The following is a 24839-nucleotide window of genomic DNA, read 5'->3' as shown; positions in this document are numbered from 1 at the left end:
TTCAAAAAAGAATAACCCTTTTATTGTTATGACAAAATAAATCATGAATCCAATTATAATCTAAAATATGTTACATTGCCGCAGTTCTCCGCAGGACCGTATAACTTTCCTCTATGAAACTATCAAATTAGCTAGTGGATAAGGTACAATGCATAATGCTGACCCCCTATAAAAATTCCATTACAGCCTTTGCTGGGGCATTTGTTTTCAAAACCATTTCTTCATACTCGTCTTCTGGATTTGATAAAGCAACAATGGCCCCTCCTGCTCCTATGGAAGCTTCACCTTCATGCACAACAACTGTTCTTATTACAATATTCAAATCGAATGTCTTGTTATACGAGAAAAACCCAATGGAGCCCGAGTAAATGCCCCGTGAACAACTTTCAAGAGAATCAAGTAATTCCATTGATCTTAACTTTGGTGCGCCTGTCATTGAACCACCCGGAAATGCAGCTTTGACACAATCAACTGCACTTAAATTTGACCGCTTTTTCCCACGAATTGTACTCACCATGGTATGAACAGTTGCATATGATTCCACATCCATAAGATGAGGAACATGAACAGAGCCAGGCTCACAGACACGACCAAGGTCATTCCTTAGAAGATCAACAATCATTAAATTCTCTGCCTGATCCTTTTCACTGTCACAAGAGAGAGAGAGAGAGCACATAAGATCATGGCAAGGAGCAGCAAAAGAACACAAAGCTACTATTCTTGGACATAAAATGCAGTGTTTTTTTTTTTTGAACGTTTTCACTAGCCTATTATTCAATGGAACTTAACATCCTGATAATAAAGTCTTTTTCCAATTGACCAAACATACATAGAACAATTAATTTAAATTCAAGCAGTATTACTAAAGGCAGAAAATGAAAAATGAGTTTTCATCTTGTTGAACAGGAGAATCACATTACCTATATTGTAGTTGCAGTTTGTGTTGTTCATCTTCCTCTGCTGTTGCACCACGAGCTATAGTGCCCTTAATGGGTTTGGCTTCCAATGTACCATTTCTGTCCAATCGCAGGAACCTCTCAGGGGAAGAAGAGCAAATGCATAAATCTTCCTTAGAAAAATTAAGCCAGGCAGCATATGGCGCTGGGTTTTTTTGTCTAAGGTGAAGGTAAAGTCCAAGAGGATCTATTTCCCCAATAATTCTTCTAATCTGAGTTGTAAGACACAACTCATAGCTTTCTCCATCTTTAATGTACTCTAGACACTTTTCAACATTCTCTATATATTGCTCTCTGGATTTGTCAGCATGAAAGCCTGCCTTATATGGGGATAAGGTTGCAGCCTGGAAAGTCTGCTCCTCTAACCTTGTGGCAGAAGCTTTTAAGCTGAAAAGCTTCTCCTTGGTATCGTCCAACCATGGTGTCATAGTTTTGCATTCTTCATGTAGAGACAGTATGTAAACATCATCATTTTGGTGATCAACAACAACAAGATTATCAGCAAAGAAAAAGCAAGCATCCGGAGACCTAGATTTGTGGCGGTTGGAGACCACACCACATTCAACTTTAAGGTTATACCTGCATGACAAGAAAATCAATATTAGCCTCTATGGGATAACTTGAGAGCCATATAAGAAATACCATGAAAGCGTATAAATTTGGAAGAGTGAGTAAATGAGAGAGTCCTACTGTATCTGGTGGAAAGAAAAAACATCCTTTACACTACGTTTGATTGCACAGAAGGGAAGGGAAGAGGAGAAAATAGCGAGGACAGGAGAAGGAAAGAGAAGGAGGAACGAAATTTTCCCATCTGTGTTTGGATATAGAGGGAAGAGAAAAGAGAGAAAGGAAATTAAAAAAATATTTTTTTGATATTTATCCATCTAATTTTAAATTAATAATTACTTATGAGGATATAAAAGTAATTTCACACAAAAATAAAATAAAAATTTTCAAGGAAATAAAATTAATTTTATGGATTTGGAGGGAAAGTAAATAAAAATTAAAAATTGGTGGGAACCATAGAAACCCTTTCCCTCTAGATATTCTCTCTCCCCTTTTTCCTTCTAACCAAACAAGGGAAATTGGGTATTTTCTTCTCCCTTCTCTCCCGTTCCCTTCATTTGTTCCCTCCAACCAAATGAAGTGTTGAGAGTTAGTCTCCCATTTCTATAAAATGTTCATGATTCATGTTGCACAAGATTGGTTTTATACAGGCTTAAATTAGAGAACGAGTTTCGGGCCACCAATTTTAACAGAAGTAACAAGGAACCATTATTTAAATGGTAGAATGAAGAATATAAAATGAGAATAAACCTAACTGCATACCCAATATAACCAATATATCCACCATGAAAGTCAAACGGTAGTCCTTCATAATCTTTCTCTTCATAACGGAACGACAAAAGCTCCTGGCCCAAAGATCAAGCAAACATGAAAAAATTATCAGAACAAAATGGTAAGTATATTAATAAGAAACAAAGTTTTTTTTTTTTTTTTTTATAATTACTGGTAAGTTACACACGCACCTAGTGGGTCTTGAACCCCAATTCACTCTCTATCCCAATACTATGGGAGGAGGAAGTACGGGTTAAGCTATAGCTCATTCGTAAAGTTATTTTCAAAAAGAAAAGGAGATGCTCAGGTAACACAAGTTGGTAATCTTCAAGAAGACCTATGTATTTCATGACATATATTTTGAGATAAACAAGATCACAAAGTTTACACTTCAGGAGGGTATCAAAATCATATCAATGATTATAATCAATTTTTTCATTCAGGACTGGAGAGAGAGAGAAGGGGGGGGGGGGGACGTTAAGGGAATTTTCCTGTATGCTAGTATCTGATTAATCAAGTTTTTGTAAATGGTTTTGAAATAGGTATGAGATAATGAGAATACCAAAATGGAGTGCAAATTGAGAAACTTCTATGTAAAACAAATATCAGATTCAAACTTGCAACAGTTTGCATTCCTTACTCCATGCATGAGCATACAATGAAGACATCTGTGTTTCATATGTTTCAGGACACACGTCAAAGTCCCAGAGGCATGCCTTCTATATAACTCTTAATTTTTAATTCCATCTATTCTCCAAGGAAGATATATAAATCAAACTCCTCAAGCAGAACTACAGAAGTAAAGCCACTATTTTCACAATGCCAGCAATTTCAGGGCCTGATGAAGTTGCTGAACATAATATATCACTCTGTCTGCTACAAGATGCAACACTCATCTTAAGAAAGAACATATTCCACAGCAACGTTAAACAACTTAATTGTAATCCTAACTGAAGTGAAAGGGTAAATTGCAAATGCAAAAATGTGCTACTATTCTTGCAAGGTGTGAACTGATCTATAAAATTCAAAATAAAAAGATAGATAATGAAGTAAATCTTCCAATTTAACGTTAATAAAAATAAATTTAGATATCTAATGTAAAACTTGATGTTGCAAGCATAATCAACTTTGCTGGTAAGATATAAAAAAGGCAGTAAATGTACAGACAACATTTTCAGCTGATAGGTCAAAATACATATGAAAAATTAATGGAATAGTCACAAAAAAACATAGATCATCAGCACACAAAAGATTGCAACAGAAGCCATATCCCACTACCGAGTGCATCTCAGGTGAGCACAAAGAAGACAACTACTCCAATGATGTTCATGAAGTACCTTGTTCAGATAATCAAGAAAACCTTCTTCCAAGAATATGCTTCTGGGAGAGCCATGAGAATCTTCAATCGATAGGTATCCTCCACCTTTAAAAGACATATCACTGAAAAAGGATAAGCACATAATCATTACCTTAATAATATTATATTCTCATAACAAATGTTAAAAACTCTAAAAATTGTTCTTGAATTGAACGCACAAAGTCAAGACCATCATTAGAAACAGGAAAATGTTCCAAAAATAATGAAAAGGGAGAAGAAAGAAGAAAAACTTGGACTTGTTTGCATAAATTTCACATGATTGATATTTCATACCTTTGATCAGACAATCTGTATGTCAACTGCTTCCAAAGAGATCCACCTTTTCCTCCCATGAATGAAAAGCGTGCTCTTTTCTAAAGATTTAAGACACAGAGGATACCAAATTAGTTTTTCATCAGGCTAATACAAAACAACAGTAAACCATAAAAACTATGATGAGAACGGTATCAAGAACACAAGTAAAATAACATAGATGTTTTGAAGACAATAATATTTAACATGGTTTGGCCAACTCCAAGCCTACATCTATAGACAACACTAACCAAAATCCACTATCAACGATATGGGATGCAACCACATTCAACCAACTCTCACAAACCTCACAAAACACATTACACAAACTAACCCAATACCCATTACACCCATAACAAGCCCTCAATAAACTAACCCTATAGCCATTACACCCATAACAAACGAAATACTCACAATCTCACAGCCACAATAAACTCAATGATGCTCTCACTAAATCAATAGGCAAACTCTAAGCTCACACAAACCAATACCTTTTATCCCCCAAGCAACTAGCAAAAACTATTCTTTGAAGAAAACCACTACATGCTCTTCTACAAGTTTTCTTCTCCTCATAGGGGAGGATTGCTTGGGCCAAAGCCCTTATCAATACTGTCTATTCATGAGGCTGCAATTCATATTTCTTAGTGGACTGGGAATACCTTAGTGGACAAAGAATACCATATTACTTTTTTAACAAGGAATAGACACACCAAGAAAGCCCAAACAAAGTCCAAATAGGAATTTGAGACAATTTCCAACAAACATAATGGTCCAATGTCCAAATACCAATATTTTATATATTTGAAAATGTAATAAAAAATATAATCAGCAACACAACTATCAACGTATTAAAATATTGCATAAACAATTTTCTGTAAATTATATAATTAGTACAATGCAAAAATAAAAAATCAATCTCCACTATATGTCAATTTTCAAACTGAATTGTATATCTTTTTTCTTCTTCTTCTTTTTTTTTTTTTTTTTTTTTCTTCTTCTTCTTTTTTGGTGGATAAGTTTTCGCGCAAGGAATGTAAATCATAGGATATGAAATGGAGAAACATATTAGGAGTATTTTGTGATCATAGAAATCTATTACATGAAAGGGAAAGTTTTATAAGAGTACGTCTATTTAAGTACACATCTTGTGTATTGGGTGGCATTTGATTTTCTTTATTAAAAATTTCTTAATTGTCACAAAATTTATAAGACTGCAATAAGACTAGCAATGCTTTATGTTATTGAATGTTGGGATATTAAGAGCCAACACATTCATTAAATGAGTGTAGCTGAAATGAGATTTATTAAAATGGATAATTAGAAATACACGGAAAGATTGGATTCAAAAGAAGAAAAATTGCTTAAAGATAGGGTGACCCCTATTGTTGAAAAGAAGAGGAATAGTTGCTTGAAAAGGTGTGGTCATGTTCAAAGGAAAGCAATAATGCACCGTTGAGAAAAAGTGAGTTGATTCAAGTTGAGGGAATGAGAAAAAAAAATAAAGATAAAAAATAACAATAATAAAAAGAGTAAAAACAATATGTCAATTAAAGAAATAAAAAAGTATGACCTCAGATAGAATAGACTGATAGAAAAGGATACATGTGACCAATCTTGAATAGTCTGTTGAAAATCCATAACCAACCCCAAAAAATTGGGACCAAGGCTTAGTTGTTATTATTGCTGTAAGTTTTGGACCAAAGGGGAGGTGGAAGCAGTCAAAACTGTTTTGTATAACTTGAATAAATTAAGCTTTATGTATAGTAAGACTGAGTAAAATATCCACGGACACATTGTAAATTCTTCCAAGATTTGCTATATACTAATTGCCAGAATCAATTTCTTTAATATCCCAGAGTTCATAATTTCCAGTTTTTTTTGACAAAAGAAATTTCCCTGCTTAAAATCACAAGATTGCAAGTAAGACTGTGACACTAGAAAATCTTGTTTCAATTGGACCAGTAACATTGTTAAGAAAGGCATAGATAATGAAAAAGTGGAACATTGTGAAGCTCAATAAGAGTAGTCATTAGGCAACAAACCAACCTTTTCAATTGAAGAACTATCCAACCAAAAGGTGTCTTCAGCTTTATGACGTCCAAACAATTCACAAAATATATTTCTTGCCCCACCAACTTGATTGGCCAAGTGATCAAATTTCTTCCATTTCAATTTTAGAAATTTAACACTAGTGCTTGGATGTGAAAGATGCACCATATTGGACACTTCCAAATAGCTCCTCTTATCTACATCATGCACTAATTGGCTAGTTTGGGGAGGGTCTCTATATAGTTGATCAGCCGCATTACTCACTAAATGCAGGCTTCTAGGAACTTCTCTTAAAAGTTGACTAGCACAGGGCACCTGCATGCACGCTAAAAGAAGTAATTCAGAGGAAATCACAGGGCAATTACGTACATAGTGCATGCATAGATGTATACACATGTACCCAAAAGGAAAAATGTTAATGGTTGGAGACAATCATGAGGTAGACCAGAAAAATACCATTGGGGAAAGCTATATAGTTTTGGTACAAAGAATGCCAAGTGCTGATGGGGATTGAACCAGCCCATCAGTCAATATACACAATGCTGTAGGACTAACCATTTATAGGAGAACCCCAGAAAATGAAGGAAGTCAAAAACCTTTCAGGTATGTTAAAACATCAAACTTCTTCATCTAATCTTTATTAACAATAAACTTGGCAGTAATACCATTTTGTCCTCAAATCTTCATCTAATCTTTATTAACAATAAACCTGGCAGTATACCATTTTGTCCTCATAAAAACAATAAACAGGCTATCTCCCAAAATTATGAGTCAGCCAAAACGAACATACATGTATCTACATGGCGCATATATATCTGTAGTATGCATAAAAAGCAGGGCCACCAAACAAGAACAATGAATTAGTCATTCGTATATCTTAACAGAGCTCCAGTTTACCAGCATATGGCCTCAATCTCAGCCAATAATCCTCTGTGATCTTTCTAAAATTCTTGAATATTTGCCTCCCATGATATGTGGCAACACTCTCTGGATGAAACTGAAGGTCAAAAGAAAGTCAAGAGCTACTGTAGCACTTAAAAGGAGAAGAGCTGAATAATTAAAAACACTTAGCAGAATGACCATGTGACCCACCTGCAAACCGTAATGTGGCCTGGAAGAATGCATGATACCCATGAGAACTCTTCTACTTTCATCAAACTGGACAAAAGGCCAACAATTTCCATTTTTAATTTCTGGAAAAGATTCAGAGGAGCTTTTATGCCCAATCTGACTCTCATAAGCATCTGACATAATGTTAGACTTCTGGGTCTCAAAAAAAGAAAGCGCATCACCAGAAGAGGTCCAAGCTATAGGAATGAGCTCCTTTGGGAGAGATTTGGCATCTACTACAAGCGAGTGATATCGAACCACCTGCAATTAGTTTTAAGTAACAGGAATTTAGGTTCAACACTGATAATTTCCCTATGGGCCCATGAAAGCAGAGCATGCAGTTGCAGTAAAAACAGTTTTAAAGGATTATCCAAATTTTTGTGAACTTAAAACACTTTCTAATACTGAAAGACCATATCCTGCAAGACAACTTTACTAATGTTTTATTCGTATTTCAAATGTAAAATTGCAAGTTGAAGTATATTAGATTTTTCATGTGATTCCCATCTTCATGAATTTTATGATATATTTACATGTTGGTTGTGCTTTTTAATCGTAAAATGTTTTACACCATACTAATATTACAGGAGTTGGTCATCTAAATGAAAATTCAGAATTTATATGTAATCTCATATAATCTGAATGCAACTCAAAAGTGACCTTATGATAGATTCTCTTCCCCTGCATGTATGTTATGCATAGAGATCAAGAAATGAAAGAAATAATGATGAATGAGACATCAAAAGAGAGATCTACATCAAACAGTTGAGATCTTCTGATAACATTGCTTCAGTTGCTAAATACCTACTACCTAATTTAAATGTACGTGTTAAAATAAACCCATAAGCCTGGCCATTTCAGTAGTGTCAAAAACAATTTACAATATAACTCTTTTCTTTGTATGTCTTCTGAGAACTATAAATTCCAAACTCTTTCAAACATATGAAGACAAACTGACCTTGAATCCTGAATCTCTGCCAGAAGGAATGTCATGAAACAATTGGCATCCATTATGCTGAATTTCACTATATTGGACGAAAAATAAGTTAGCAGGCCTTTTAAAAATAATAAGTCACCATCTTATTGCTCCAAACCGGAATTTCTCAGTTGACTAAATTAACATCAAAACAAAAACTAGATAACCATACCTCAGTCGCCCATGGACTGGTTCAGGTGCATGGACAACGTGAGCACCATGCACATATCCTAAGGCCTGCCAGATCATAAGTCATTCAGAAGAAAAGCTAAAAGTGGAGAGACAATAAATAACTTTCTTTAAGGAGGCAAAAATTTATGATGCATAATCCTCAAGGTAATAGTTTTATTTACATGCAAACAAGTATAGAATCAAATCACCAAAGATTATATTTGACAGTATACGAAATATAATGTATAATTTACTATAAAATAAGAAAGAGATGCTGCAGCGAATATAATAGTTTCAATTTAGACCATTTGTAAGAGTGAGAGAGAGAGGAAGCAGGGAGAGCTACATTCTGTGCCACTGCTGGGAAAAATAAAATAAAATATAGGTGAGTCTCTATTGCAGGATTGGAAATCCTTGAGACCCTATGATTTTTAAATATGGGTCCAATGATTTGTATGTGGGTCAACTTATTGTTTAGCACGGAACTTAGATATATATTATTGATCATCTGCACATTTATTAAATTGTTAAGGTAATGCTTCAAGCTCATTTATTTATAATAACAACAACCAATCCTTAGTCCCAAATTTTTTGAGGTCGGCTATGGATCCTCAACAGTCAAGGTCAGCCACATTTAGTCTTCAATCTTCTTTACTTTAAATGGATTCTTTATATTCTAAAATATTGTATATGTAAATAATCATATAGCCTAAACTTAACAATAAACTGTAACTAGGAAAACTAAGGTGAGGAGAATCAAATACAAGTTACAACCTAGAATCTCTCTCTTTTTACTTATTGTTTTTAATAAGTCAACCTAGAATCTCAATGTATCTCTGTAAAGTAAAGCTTTGTTATGGTATATCTGTCGCACACATGTCCAAGTGTATGCGAGTGTGTGACACACATCCTGACAAAACCATATATCTATTTTGCACTGCAACCACAAATGAGAAGGGTGTACACATTGATTTTATACAATATAAAACAACAAAAACAATTAGAGCATACCATAGGAGGACCGTCAGAGTCTATGAGGACGTTCAACATAGATATATGGTTTTACTGATGCGAATATGTAAAACCATAGAGCATGACTTAAAATGCATATAATTTTCAGGTGGGAATTAACAGCTTTAACGGAAGATTTCTAGAGAACCTAAAATGGGGCTAAGTACACAGATGATGATCATAGACACATAGAATGTAAAACAATGATTGGAAAATAAATTTATGATAACCAGGACAATAGAAAGCACATTAAACAGAAATACCTGGTGTCCAAGGCAAACACCCAAAATAGGGATATCCCAACACTCGAGAAGCAATCGGAGACATATTCCTGCAAGATAGAAACAGTGTCTAAAACATATCATCATTGACTTTACCCAAATAAGGAATATACAGAAACAAAGAAGTATGCTGTCAGTTTTTTGGCTAGGCAAGATCACTCAAATGATATTCATAATGCCATACAGCCATCTATTCATAATATAGTGCTCAATTAGGATGCCACTTATACTAGAGCTCTCTGGAATAAAGCCTATCACAATTTAGCTTCCTCTATCTTGCTTCTGTTAGAAGAAAATTCAAATGTGATCATATGCTGATAGTGAAAATTGTGAGTATAGCTATTGCAGAACCGTGCTTCGAGTAAACATTTTTTCACACCACTATTTTCAGCTATTATGGATGAAAATGATGGGACTAAAAAGCATATATCAAAATTACATTCCATTCTCTCACCTATATCTGCAGGGCATGTTGGAGAACCAGGTCCTGGTGATATAACAATATTATCAAATGCATTTTCTTCATACAAATAGTGGCAAACATCCTTCCAAGTCCATTCATCATTTCGCACTACCACAGGAGGCACTAGCATAATATCAAACCAGAAGAGGAAGATGTCAAAACAAGTTATACCCAGATACTAGTAAGTTCTTATTACCATCTCTGTATCAATATTGTAAACCTTATTATTCCACAATGGCAGACTGATGATCATGTGAAAGGAATGTTTCACATCCACCTTATTTTTCTGGCCCTATCATTTCATTTAATAAAATATGCTATTATTTGTGGCATATATTGGCTACTAAGGTTAGCCAATACTGAAGTTTTAGATATGCAAAGCTATCCCGTCATCAAGAGTGGACATCTTAACCATAAAATAATATTTCTTTTAAATAAGAATTTAGAAAATCACCATAGAAAGACAAAGGATAGATTTTTGAAAGAATGATCCACCCCATGTAAAGCATGCCCCCTTCCATGTTCCAATATTACTACAAAACCTCAAAATATTAGAGCCTAAATACTTGGGTTCTTAAACATCATAGCAGGAAGCAGGGCATGGTAAACAACAGTAAATCTGTGATCTTATGAATTGCATAAAATACTTTGGTCAAAGAGTAAAATACGTGAAAACCACTCTTTCTTCCAACTAATTTTAAATAAATTTGCTTCAAAACTTCTTAACTTAGCATGTACCAAGCATCCAATATTTGACACCAGAGAATCTAGGCTCTATGGTTTCACATTTGAAATTGCAGCAGCATTCTCCAAACTGATGAATTAAATATAAATCAAACAAGATACTTAAAAGTAAGCATAGCTAGTTACCATAAATGCAATGCTTTAAAATTCTTCTCAGTAATTAATATTTCAATACGGCTCATAAAGAGAATTCAAGTTTTTAAGATCAAAGTTCATATAGAAGGAACCAATCTACGTTACACAAAAGTCATGAGGCCTATACATATCAACCAGCTTATTGTATACTGTAAAAAGTTGCAAAGAAAAGGCCTTAGAATGTAGGATCATGAACAATCAGAAAAGAATATTAGCATGCTTCAGAAGATGAAAAGTATAACATCAGTAGTAAAGAGTTGTGCACCATGAAAACAGATAGACATATAGACAAATGGAGAGAGAGCTTACACCCATTAACAACAGACAACTCCTGGTAAATATTGTATGTGTAACTATCATAGTTGTCAATCAACAATGTTCTCACAAATTCTAGCTTCCGACTAGGCTTCTGCAGCTGTTTCTCTACTATGTACGGTCCTTCCAATTTCCCAGGCATTAAATGATTTGCAACAATCCTTTTCCCAGTATCATGATCAGACACTTGAATACTATCTTTTTTAGGAGAATAACCAACCCTTACAGAAGGTCTGGGCACTAGTATGTTTACATTTGAACGCCGCAAACCCTCAACACAAGGGTACTTTAGCTCAGAAGATGATAAACACAATCTGAAATTCATTTTTTATCAATAAGGGGGAATGCAAAATTTATACATGTGTGAACACAACCCCCCCACTTCCACGCCTTCTGCAAAATAGCAATGCATACAATCAAATATATTATAAAAATTTCAAATGAAACAACATGATGCTCACAAGCATATTTTGAATAAATTAATCTAATCATGTCAACTTGATCCGCATTGAAATAACCATTTTTTTATTATCAAGTTTTTAACTAAGTTTGTCACATCAGTATATACCAAACAAAATTTTGGAAACTGGATTTGCTTGGCCAGATGGATCAATTAGTAACATCAGGCTCTGTAAACAGTCCAAACAACTCAGAATACCAGGAAAACAAAAGGTATCACAAAAAATCAGGTTGACAAGCTCATGAGACAGCAAATCTTTAACATAAAGTGGGAAATTTTCACCAACATAGATCTTTCAAGAGCTAATAATGCTTCAGTATAACATTGTAACATCATTTTTGTCAAATCACTTACGTCAATGTTCGAAAAATGACTTCAATCTCATTTTTGTCTGCAATTCTGATTTCCTATGCTCACTGAAGATAGTTGTCTTCCACCACAACATCTTAAAGCTTTTTAATTCTACATTTATTAGATTTAACAACTTTTCTATCTTAACAGTAGTGGACAAAAAATTTACAGGTTTTTAAAACATCAAAATTTTACATGGTACAGCAGTACTTTTACAATAATAATAATAATAACGTTAAATTTTACAACTCATGTAACAGTTTCCACACACAAAAAAATGGAACATACACGTTGAGAATAAAGCCAATCTTGATCTGAAAGATTCCAAACGAGTTTCTATTAAAAAAACCAAAAAGCATTTTATGAATGAGTTTTTAACTTACTGATAGAGAAAGTAAATTCCAAATTGAAAAAAAAAAAAAAAAAAAATAGGTACATGTAGTGTAATGAAGGTGGGAATCGAACCTCAAAGCATGGGCTTGATGTGTTCGACAAAATGCCTCTGTGAAGAGAGAGAGAGAGAATGTGAGGTTGGAGGAGGATACGTTAAAAGGAGAGGAGAGGAGAGGCGGTATAAATAGAAGAAGTCAGAGGCACATGGGACCACGGTGGGTGTAGTACCAACCTTTGGTGATATGGAAAGTTATGAATTCTAATTTGATTGTATTTGAACAGTACATTCGTTGAACAAAATCTTGGGCCGCCTCTCCTTGGTTGGCCATTGGACCTTCACAACCTCTCGTCTTTACTCTTTCAAGTTGTTTTTTATTTTCATTTTTTTATTGTTGTTATTAAAAAAAAATTCTAAATAACATTATTACTTTTTTATTGTTGTTATTAAAAAAATTCGTTATTAAAAATTTTTTAATTATTTTTTTATTATAATAACATTATTTTTTTATAATGTTATTATATTATAAGTCCGTTTTAAACATTATCATTCCATCCATAAGAGTTGATCAAGTGGCTTCGTTAATTAAATGGCTATAAAATGTCATATATGTATAAAATGATGTCATTTTTCTATTTAAAATTAAGTTGTTATGTTCTATAAAAAAAATTACATTGTTTCAAGTATTATTTAAAGTTACATCAACTTACATTTTTAAGTAAGTTATATAATTTATGTTTTAATTTTTTTTTTTTAATTGTTATTGTGTGTGCCCAGTTTCTCGGTTAATGGGCCAACCGTTTGATAGGGCTCACAATTAATTTATTGATGTGGGGGTTATAGATTTTCTACAAGGAATAGTTCCTCTGGATTAAGGTTTAGGCCCGAAAAGACCATTAACCAAGCTTACCGAAGACACTACCAATATATTTTGAGATGTGTCTTAGCAATAGCAGTCTCAGGGCTTGAATAGGCCTCGACCTAACCTGCTGTGCAGTCCAAACTAACTAGTCTCACCAGCAATGGGCTCTTAATCGTGCACCGTATGGCTTTGGGCCCAACAACAATGGGACTGGGACCACACACCGCACAATTATCCTACTTTATTTCCTTATCTCTCATTTTTCTTTGTTTTAACAATCTACTTGTTTTGCTGTAAAATGTTTTTTGATATTTGGTGTGACATGTAAAAATTTTTAAGCACAAAATACCAAAATTAGTGGCTACTAGCGACTATGGCCATTGAAATAATGACCCGACCACTAGATGATGGGGGGAAGGAGGGGGGAAGAGCCAATATGTGTTTTTTGAAAGTGAAACAAAAGGACAATTTTGCATGTTGCACTCTCCGTCTTTTATGAGAAAGTTTGTAAACACAATTTTTATACCACAACTTTAATAAGATCGATTTTAAGTGGTGGAGAAAGAGTGGTGGAACAAAAATTGTAGACATAGAAAAACTATTTTTTTAAAGTAAATAGTAATACTTATTAGAACGCACACAAAAATAGTTATACTAATGTTTTAAGCTAAGTTTATAATACATTACATAACCAGAGTATAACTACAAAAGGGTCTAACATTTGTAATTGTAGGTTGGAGTTATAAACAGCGGGCACTAAACACACACAGCCAATATGGGACAAACATTCCTATTTTTTTTTTTTTTGAGTAAATAGTAATACTTATTAAAATATACACGAAAATAGTAATACTAGAAGAACTATTCTTTGATTCTAGGTTTTCAAAACATGGTTTTTTGTCTTTATATTATTGTTATCATTATTATACTTAATTTGTAATAAATGATAAATGTATTGTGTTAGGATGCCAAGAGCTTTGTAGCTCATTGGTATTGCTGAATTATTAAGTGAAGGAGAATATAAATCCGAATTCTCCCATCTCTGCTTACTATTATTTTTTTAAAATCATATTCAGACCATTCAAAGTGGGGATTTAATAGTTACACTTGATATGGGATAAAATCTCAAAGTATTTCTTTCTAGTATTATAAATTACTAATGTTTTCTCGATAGGGAGTCATGATATGACTTAACCCACACGAAAGTGCTTGTGACCCCCTTACTTATAGTTTCTTAATCATTCATCATTTAGCAAATAAAGGAGTGCATATGATGACATACAAGGTAGTTTCCACTTACTAGTCTCCTTGTACCCTTTTTATTCAGCTAAAAGAAAATGTGATTTAGTCATTGATTATTTGTTTGAATTTGTTTGTGGTGTAATGGGGATTTAAATTATGTTTTTATATGTTCAGTTTTGGTTAGTAAGGAGTGGAATTTGATTGTGATTAGGGTCATTGTCAATGCCTCCATGGTGTAACACACAACCCAAAATAACCATAAGATAAACATGTTATAAATGCTTATGCATGTGGATAGCGGAGAGAAACATACGCACAATGAATGATATTCTATATAAAATATGTCCCATCTTAACTTCAAAAATACATTTGATGTAATAGCAACACTACATACATACACACAAATTTTCAAAGTATTGTTCACAACAATTAAACTAAAAAGTTTTTATTAGTTCTTATTTGAGACCACTATAGATGTCATTTTTTTACCACTACTAATAATATGTTATATTAGCAGTTGTGGAAATTATTATCATTTTTTTTTTCTCTCTTTCTGTGTTTATAGGCTTTCTCTTTTATAGAAGCCACCATCTTGCATAAAGCTAATGATTGCGATTGAATAATTCAGTCCGATATCCCCCTTTATGCCCCTACACCTACTTCGACTTTTTCCTCTTTTTCTATTGCAGTCGCCTTTACCTTCTTTTTTTACTACCCATGAATGCCAAATTCGTTGGGTTGGTGGATTGACTTCTTTTTGTGAAAAACGGTGATTCATCATTCATTCTTCCACTAGTTTAGCTAACGCTTCGAGCTGCAAGTTGGACAGTAAATTATCATGTAGGCATCAAGAGGTTTTTATTGTCATTGTAAAGTAAATATACCACCCAAGAAATATATTGAAAATGTGTTTAACGTAATAACAAAATGTGTTTAACGTAATAACAAAATAAAACAAATAAACACACCAAACTCTTTATTATATAAGCAAATTAAGTACAATAAAATGTCATTGTAAAGTAAATATACCACCCAAGAAATATATTGAAAATGTGTTTAACGTAATAACAAAATGTGTTTAACGTAATAACAAAATAAAACAAATAAACACACCAAACTCTTTATTATATAAGCAAATTAAGTACAATAAAAATAATTATATTGTCTTTGTTAAATACAAACACACCAAACTGGAAAATAAAACTAAAAAGTAAAATAAAACACACTTACATATAAGCACATTATTTAAAAGGAAATAATGAAATTATTACACGACGCTTATAGTCATTCATGTGTCCTTTCCAATGTGCTCTTCTTGGGTTTTGCCACGGATATCCTCTAAATGATTCTACGTACCTCCTTTTATATTGTGGAGATCTCAAATTGCGTCTTTGTCTTGTAGACCAGGATGACACTCCTCTTTCAAATTTGCTAAAATTTCTTTTCCTTTTGTAATGAGGATTGGGAATGCCTTTGACTTGTTTACCCTTGGAATTTTTGTCAATTTGTGCTTAAAATTGTGAATAAACTTCTTTGTAATAATTATTGTTGCTGTAACTATTTTCAAAGTCAAGAGAATCCAATTTTTTATTCAAGTTTAGAGACGCAGGATAACCACAAATTGGACTCCAGTGGGCCTTGATTGTGGGCTTGATTCAATACTTGAATCATTCCAAGTCTTAATAGCTTTGCGAAGTGGGCTTGGTAGAGGAGTTGGAGGCCTTATAGTCTTCCTGGCTATGCTCTAATACGTGGACCTGTTTTGGGTTGAATAAAAGGTTCAATAGGATTATACCTGGCTATGCTATAATCTTGATAGATATTTGAAGAGTCTTGTTTTACTTAGCAAGCTTGATAGATATTTGGAGAGTCTTTATTGTCGGCAAAGGGACTCTGAGATGCAGATTGAATGAAGGCAAATTCCTTTAAAGATTTGTTGAGATCTAAAGCACGAGAATATAAAACGGTGTCTCCTTTGGTAGTTACTTTTTGAACCGGGGCTTGCTGAGTTTGATCTTATTCACTTCTCTGGTCCCCTAACACAGATTCTTTAGCATCAACTTCTCTAAATATTTCAGTTTTCTCAACCAAATCTGAAATTTCAAATGGATCACTTTCAAATGGGGTTACTACAATATTGAAATAAAGTCGATTTGGATTCTCCGGATCAATCCAAAAATGGGTATTATCTTCTTTTTCAATTTCCAAATCGTTGATTCAATGTTTCTTCTTGTATCTTTTCTTGTTCAGTATAAGAATCCCAACATTTTTCTTGAAGAAAAAAAATCTTCATGTACTTGATGAATATCACCAGTGAACGGTAAACCACAAATTCTCACCCAAAACGGTGGTTCATCAGGATAGACAATGTTTTGATGATAATTATAATAAGACACTGATGTAACTAAGCCTAATACCTGTCTACGAATTGTTTGAAAAATTAATTTGAACAATTCAATAGAGTGATTATGGGTGGTGGTGGTGGTGGTCGAGTTTTTTTCCCTTTGGAACCATGGGCTCTGATACCACTGTTAGGTCCTTATGGTGTATGGTGATGTTGTTACACTAGGAATCACCAACACAGATAGAGAGAATAAAATGATGTAACATGAAAATGAATGAGGAGTCCCAGTATTTATAGACTCCTCATATCTCTTGGGAAAAGATATGTCTATTTACTAAGAGCTGCATTTTATCTAAAAGACACATCACTTCTGTAAAGTAACGCTTAATTAATTCTCTGTTGTTAGTTGGTGTAGCAACACCATTCACCAAGTGAGTGTTATTATATAGGTGAGGGTGTACCATATTATGGTGTGATCACCTATCACTATTATATGCTAACAAAATTTGGTTCCATTTCCTTCATTTTTTTTATTTATTTGAATTCTGGTATGGGTATGTGATGATGATGTCTATGGTTACAGTGGTGGTGGTGATAGATTGTTGGTGGGTGTGGTGGCAACTATTTTTTTTTTTGGCTATGGGGTTTGATATGTGGGTGAAGAGAGAGAAGAGAGAGACACTGCTATGAAGTGAGAGTGACAATGAGAAAGACAGTGAAATGAATAAAAAATGAATAGTGTTTAGTGTGATGTGAAAAATAATAAATATGATGTTGGATAAATTGTAAAATGGTGTTTTAAAGTAGATAAAGTAACTTTTTTGTATTAAAATAGTTTTTTTTTTTCTTTTTTGGTTGCAAATCTAGCTGTGAATGCTCTAAGACAAAAGGTGAAAAGCTAAAAACTAAGAGTCTATTTGGTTTGTGTTAGGATTGTATTCATTTTCTATTTTCATTTTTTGTACTCATTTTTGCACCCAAATCTTGTACTCATTTTTTTGTTTCCAACTCATATTTTTGTTTGGCATTAATTTTCTACTATTGTTTTCCCTAATTTTTTTTTTCTAACAACCCCTAACGGATACAAACACAAAGGAAGCCTTTGGCAGTTATCCTACTTGCTAGAAACCATTTACCACCTACAAACTGGTAATAATCAGAGCAGATATGCCTGAAAACGTACAACACACAACCATGGAGCTACCATTAGATTTCAACAAACTCACCCCCTAAACACCTTAGATTCACCATCAGATATGCCTTAAAACAAACAACCACCATAACCATTTCAACAAACCATTCCACAAAAAAAACCACCACACCCAAAAGGAGTCCACTACCAATAAGCATTGCCATGGATCACTTTTGATGACAACTTACTGTTTGGGGGCCCAAGAAATTGGGTTTTTTTTAAAATTTTTTTTTTTAATGAAAATGCCACGATATTCTTTTTCAGGAAAATGAAAACGCCCAAAATTTTATGTTGTGTTTTGCATATTGAAAAGGAAAATTGAGTACAAAAAACACAACCAAACTAGTGTTTTTTTGTGGTGGGTCCCACAAAAAGCTGAAAATAAATACTGAAAACACCACATTTTTTCTCAAACCAAACACCCTCTAATATTTTTATCAAATAGACTCTAAATCTTGTGTTTGACTTTTTCAATTTTTAATTTTGGTTACTTTAGTGGCGGAGCCACATTGAGATTGAAGGGGACCTTGGCCTTCTAAAATTTTTGGAAAAAAAAAAAGGAATATATATATATATATATATATATATATATTTGGAATGAGAGAGAGAGAGCTTTTGATAGGACAATTCACTATTAGTGGGACCCACATAATTGGTTTTTATTTATTTATTTATGTGAAAATGCCATGATATTCATTTTCAAGAAAATGAAAACGCCCAAAAATTGTATGCAATTTTTTTAATACTGAAAATGAAAACTACGTACAAAAAACACAACCAAACCAGTGTTTTTTGTGGTGGGTCCCACAAAATTTGAAAATAAATACTAAAAGCACCACATTTTTTTCTCAAACCAAACACCCTCTAATATTTTTATTAAATAGACTCTAAATCTTGTGTCTGACTTTTTCAACTTTTAATTTTGGTTACTTTAGTGGCAGAGCCACATTTAGACAAATTTTTGGAAAAAAAAAAAAATATATATATATATATATATATGGAATTATCCTAATTAATTTGAAACTTTTTAAAGAACCCTTATCATTTTGGTTACCCATACCCTATAATATGCATATATAGATTTAAGGAAGTCTAAAAATAAATATAACTTTCATTTAAATAGAATACAATCCAATTAGTAATAAATATATATGTCAAAAAATTGCAATAATTAGACATTTAGCATCTATGAAATGAACACAAAAGTATTTTAACAATTACCTCAACAAATAAAAGGGATTTTTTTTTTTTTTTTTTTTGCAAATATAGATTTAAGAAAGTCTAAAAATAAATATAACTTTTATTTAAATAGAATACAATCCAATTAGTGATAAATATATGTGTCAAAAAATTGCAATAATTAGACATTTAGCATCTATAAAATGAACACAGAAGTATTTTAACTTACACCATAGTAGTATAAAATTGGAAGGTCAAAGGCTTTGTTGATCTGCCGCACCACTAAGTCCACCACACAATTGCAGACCATTTTGATCAGTGCTCACACAGGTGATCTCTCTCTCTCTCTCTCTCTCCGTTTGCCTTTCTTCTTCATTTTTCTCTCCAGTTCTTCTCTCCTTTAGGCCACATTGCTGTAGTTCCGTGATTTAGAATGTAAAACTAACAAAGCTTACATGTGAATGTGTAAATAATAATGACAGACTGGACTAGACTAGACAGACAAAGTTCCCCAAACTTCCGTGTAGGCCCCTGTGTGGCTGTGCCCCTGGCCCACTTTGTTAACCACTTTCCCAATTACCAAGTAATGCACTTTTCTTTTCATTTTTTTTTTCTTTAATTTTCCTTTTGATATATTATTTGTTATTACAATAACAAATAATATATATATATATATATATATATATATCATATGGCATTATAAATGTACTTGATTAAAATATACTACTATATAACATTTAATTTATTGATAAAATAATATAACATGTATTTAGTTGTTTTTTATTAGAATTTGTTTATGGGTCAAAATTTGAATGATTGTTTGTCTTTTATTTAGCAATCTTTAAATTATTAGTATTTTTTTAGTATTTTATTTTTTAAAATCTCAGTCATTTTATTTAATGGGTGATAATTTATTTTGATAAATCTAGGTTTATTAGTAAGTTTAGGACTATTGACACATTCTTGAAATGTATATTGATTATTAAATTGTATTATACATTACTATTCTAGATTTCATACACACAAAAAATTAGTTGTCTAGTTTTATGTATGACCCCCCCCCTCCCCAAAAGATAAATTCCTGCCTCCGCCACTGGGTTACTTTATAAAGGAAAAGATTAAAATGGATATGTGACAAGCTGTGGGTGATTTAAAAAAAAAAAAAAAAAGTAAAACACTTAGTGTTTTCATTTTATGCTTTATCAAGTATTGTATGTCATGCACTTATCCTTTTTTTTTTTTAAAAAAAAAAAAAGTAAAAAAAGGGGTAACACATTTTGAGTGACAAAACATAAAGTAAAATAACAAAGTTTGGCTTTAGATAGGTTTCAAATTATCTTTCCAACTATTATGTGGTTATATAACTATTATTTATATATGTGTATTATTTAAACAAGTCACATGACTCATTACAAAGGCTATGTGACTAAAACTACATCTATGTATGGTCTTTTCAATTGTCACATAGTGAGTTAAAAAAAAATAGCTATAAATTGGTATGAAGCCAAATTTTTTTTAAAAATAAAGTACTTAGAGTGGGACCGATAATTCTCATATAACAATCTATCATGATGTTTATCGTGAGAGTTCTCACTTTTGTTTCTTTTTTCCATTTTACTCTGCCGTAATTATTGCCACTTCTACATTAATTATCCCTTTGTTTAAAACTCTAAACATTTACTGCCTGAAATTGTTGGAAAGATTGATTAATTTTTTATATTAAATCATTTGCAGGCTACCAAGACACAAAGCAATTATGGCATACACATACACTACTCCATGGCTCTTGGTAGTAGCTGAGCTTCTAATTCTAGTCTCTATAACCGAAAGCAAAGTTCCAGCCATCATAGTTTTTGGGGACTCAACCGTGGATGCAGGAAACAACAACGTGTATCCAACCCTTCTCAAGAGCAATTTCAGGCCTTATGGACGTGATTTTGCTGGTGGTCGCCCCACAGGACGGTTCTCTAATGGTCGCATTCCTCCAGACTTCATTTCTGAGGCTTTTGGGCTCAAACCAACAGTACCCGCTTACTTAGATCCTGCGTATAATATATCAGATTTTGCCACTGGAGTTTGCTTTGCTTCTGCTGGGACAGGCTATGACAATGCAACTTCTGATGTATTTGTAAGTATCAAACCAAACCATATCTATCAACCTATGCATAAAATAAATAAATAACCATGTAAAGAGCTTTCTAGCTCAACTGGCAACTCTTATAGTCTGTTTGGATTGAGAGAAAGTGAGGAAGAGTAGAGTAAAGTAGAGTCGAATTGGCCTAAAATTAGCATATTTTCAGTCACCTCTACTCTACTCCTCTCCCTCTCCACTCAATCCAAATGGGCCCTTAGAGTTTCTAAAGGAATCCTCTCTCCATTGTAACTATCAAGTTATCCACTTTGTGACATTATCTGTTGGTCCCTCCTCTATTATTAATTAATACTTTTTTTTTTAATTCTACAAATTTAGGTTCTAACTGGTTGAGAATTATCTTCTCCAATGCATTAGGTTGCAATTTATATGATAAACCATGTGTATTATTTAAATGAGTCATATAATTCATGTAAAATTTTTGCGACTAAAAGTACACATTAATGGTTTCTTCAATCATTATATAATGTTATATAATGTGTTGAAAGAAGATAGCTCAAACTGATTAGGAACTAAACTTTTTCATTTTATTTATTTGTTTTTTACCTTATAAAAGATTAATTGATTCATACTTTTCTTATGAGTAATTAATACATACTTTTGGGTATTCTAATTTGTCAATGCGTGTGCATGAGAAAGTTATACCAATTTTTAAATTGTGCTTCCTTAATTTGCAGAAAGTGATACCAATGTGGAAGGAATTGGAGTACTACAAGGAGTACCAAAACAAGTTGAGAGCCTATGTTGGTAAAGACAAGGCAAATGAGATTTTGAATGAAGCCTTATATTTGATGAGCCTTGGAACAAACGACTTCCTAGAGAACTATTACTTATCCCCTAAACGGCAATCTCAATTCACAGTCCAACAGTATGAGGATTTTCTCATTGGACTTGCTGGAAATTTCATCAGAGAACTGTATAGTCTTGGAGTTCGGAAAATATCACTCACTGGACTTCCTCCAATGGGGTGTTTGCCACTGGAGAGAACCATAAATATTTTGGGTAAAAACGAATGCCTGGAGAAATTTAACAATGTGGCTTTGGAATTTAATGGGAAGTTAAATGGTTTGGTGGAAAGGCTGAATAAGGAGCTTCCAGGGCTCAGATTACTGTCTACAGATGTATACAAGATTCTCGATCAAATCATCAAGAAACCTTCTTTATATGGTGAGTTCATACTCCTTGTACTTACTGTAATTTGGTTTTACTTTTTTTTAGCTGAATTAATTTGGTATTACCTGTTTATGATTGTGATTAACAATGATATGCCTCCCTTTTTTTAATAAGTAGGTAATAATTTTCCTTTAAGTATATTAAATTAAATGACTTTGGATTCTCAAAAAAATTAAATACTTATATTTTTATCTAAATATAAAATGTAATATTTTTTTTAATTAGTTATCTGACTTGTTTAAATAATTCACATAAACTATCTTATAAATAATCATGTATGTAATAAGTTGAAAAAATTCTTCTTCTTTATTGGTTTATTAGAGCTAATCTTTGTTCTATATCTAATATCTTTCCTATTATTTGGTTGAGGATGAGTGAAGGGGACACACAGATATTGCTTGTTAGATTTTTTAAATAAAAAATTTAAAAATACGGTCCAAATCAACGATTATATTTCATTGGGTTAAGACTTAAAAGAGACCAAGGAAAACCCATATCCTAGCTCATGACTTACATCATGTTTTGATATATATATATATATATATATGTATGGACAAAGTTTAGTTATAAAATCGATTGTAGCCTTATGCTACAAACTCGATTAATATCTTTTTATTGGAGGTAAATTTTGACAAATCTACAGTTGGATTACATCTTATTCTTATATCCTCCATGTTTGCAAAATTTCAAGAAAATTAAAAATCAATAGCTATGTCATCAATAAATTTTTAAATTGCATGTTCTTGTAATTTAAAATTATGCATAAAATATAAGATTATAGATTATATAGTAAATAATATCTGATTGACAAAAAAATTGTCATGTGTATTAAGAGTGTAAAGAACATATAATTCAACGGTTAGATTTTTAAAATATGCAGTAATATTTATTTTATTGAGTGAGTTTGTAGCATAAGGTTACATCCAATTTTGTAGCTAAACTTTGTCCTATATATATATATATATATATAAATGGAATGAGATTGGTAGATTATAAGGACTGGAATACAATGAAATGAAAAATGATATTTTTTCTTAAAAAAAATTAAAAAAAGTATGATATATATATATATATATAGAATTGAAAGAAAATAAATATATAGGTTAGAGAAATATAAATATATCCATCCAATGAACTCTTCTGCCTCTCACATGAAAGAGGAGTTGTAGTTGAGGACTCTACACGGACCTGATTTGTGTGAAAGTAGAGAGTCACCACATGGCGAGTTGTGACACAAAATTGTATCAAATCATATATCTCTTGCATTACTCTCATGAATAATGCAGAATGGATTTGTGTGAGAGTAGAGTGGAGTCCATAACTTCTCTGTATTGAGAATTGAGAGAGATTTACAACTTGACACTATAGGGGAGAATGGACCTTTACCATAGGTGGACATAAGTCCACATCTCTACCGTCATTGTTACTCTTTTCCTCCCCTGAATTAGTTAGAATCACTCATTACTAGTCATAAATAAAACCATATGTAACTAGACATAAAAGAAGTTGTTTATTCTTTCTTTATGTATTTCGATGATGAAGGAAGAGCATAAATATTGACTATTGTCTGTAAAGAAAAAAAAATAAAGAAAATTTGATATTTTAATAAAATATAGTATAAAATAGATAATTTGATGTGTGATATTTTGCACAAACTAATGGGAATGTTTTGTGCCCCAAAATTAGAGCCGGCTCTATTTGCTATACTAATCCAATTTGAAACAAACAATACATGTCAGGTTTTGTTTTTATTTTATTTTTCCTCTACTCGTAAGTTCTTCAGTCATAACAAATATGAAATGCGTTGTGGTTTGGCAGGATTTGACGTTGTAGGAAAGGGATGCTGTGCTACAGGCAAATTCGAATTGAGTTACCTCTGCAATAAGCTGAGTCCGTTTACTTGTTCGGATGCGAAAAAGTATGTCTTTTGGGATGCCTTCCACCCTACAGAGAAAACAAGTCACATAGTCGTTAATAGTTTTCTTGATAAGCTTCGAGCATATTTTCGTTGATTACTTTCATCCAAAAATAACAATAAAAAAAATCTCTGATTTTTGTTGTGGTTGATTACCGTAATATCTCAATTAAAATATTTATTTATTTATTTATAATGATGGATTTATTTATCTATTTGTTTGGTTTTAGATTTTGTCCTTATTCTGTAATATAACAACAATGGCTCCATTGTAATTCAACGATAGATGTCCAAATCCAATGGCATTTGGAATCTCGACGTGATTTTATTTATTTATTGATCTAGACCTGAATTTTTTTT

The 24839-nt window shown here is 32.6% G+C and overlaps 2 protein-coding genes and 1 long non-coding RNA gene across 4 annotated transcripts in view; 2 read left to right on the top strand and 1 right to left on the bottom strand.

Annotated features, from left to right (window-relative positions):
- LOC112000040 (aminodeoxychorismate synthase, chloroplastic) lies at window positions 1–12622 on the bottom strand. Of its 2 annotated transcripts, XM_065761640.1 has the most exons (15): window positions 12495–12613; window positions 12318–12365; window positions 11213–11611; window positions 10016–10147; window positions 9544–9611; window positions 8271–8335; window positions 8081–8147; window positions 7105–7383; window positions 6910–7009; window positions 6010–6338; window positions 3946–4025; window positions 3632–3734; window positions 2286–2368; window positions 921–1535; window positions 1–647 (listed from the first exon to the last, which is right to left on the bottom strand). In XM_065761640.1, the coding sequence occupies exons 3-15, from the start codon at window positions 11541–11543 to the stop codon at window positions 167–169; spliced, it is 2733 nt and encodes a 910-aa protein (XP_065617712.1). In that variant the 5' UTR covers window positions 11544–11611; window positions 12318–12365; window positions 12495–12613; the 3' UTR covers window positions 1–166. The 2 variants fall into 2 exon arrangements, with proteins under 2 accessions (XP_065617712.1, XP_023887912.1); XM_024032144.2 differs by lacking the exon at window positions 12318–12365 and having other exon boundaries at window positions 12495–12622.
- A 6850-nt stretch (window positions 12623–19472) lies between these two features.
- Window positions 19473–24839, top strand: part of LOC136062532 (uncharacterized) — a 41978-nt gene continuing 36611 nt past the window's right edge. Inside the window, exon 1 of the long non-coding RNA XR_010624264.1 lies at window positions 19473–19569. This is a non-coding gene — a long non-coding RNA (uncharacterized LOC136062532). The remainder of the gene's footprint in view (window positions 19570–24839) is intronic.
- On the top strand, window positions 19727–24576 carry LOC112031493 (GDSL esterase/lipase At2g04570). Its single transcript, XM_065761653.1, has 4 exons — window positions 19727–19822; window positions 20974–21367; window positions 22069–22558; window positions 24383–24576. The coding sequence occupies exons 2-4, from the start codon at window positions 20996–20998 to the stop codon at window positions 24574–24576; spliced, it is 1056 nt and encodes a 351-aa protein (XP_065617725.1). The 5' UTR covers window positions 19727–19822; window positions 20974–20995.

Source organism: Quercus suber, unplaced genomic scaffold (assembly GCF_002906115.3).
Source record: "Quercus suber isolate HL8 unplaced genomic scaffold, Cork oak 2.0 scaffold_424, whole genome shotgun sequence".
Lineage (NCBI taxonomy): Eukaryota > Viridiplantae > Streptophyta > Magnoliopsida > Fagales > Fagaceae > Quercus > Quercus suber.
The sequence above is the reverse complement of the archived record's forward strand: the minus strand, read 5'-3'. Positions and strand labels throughout refer to the sequence as shown.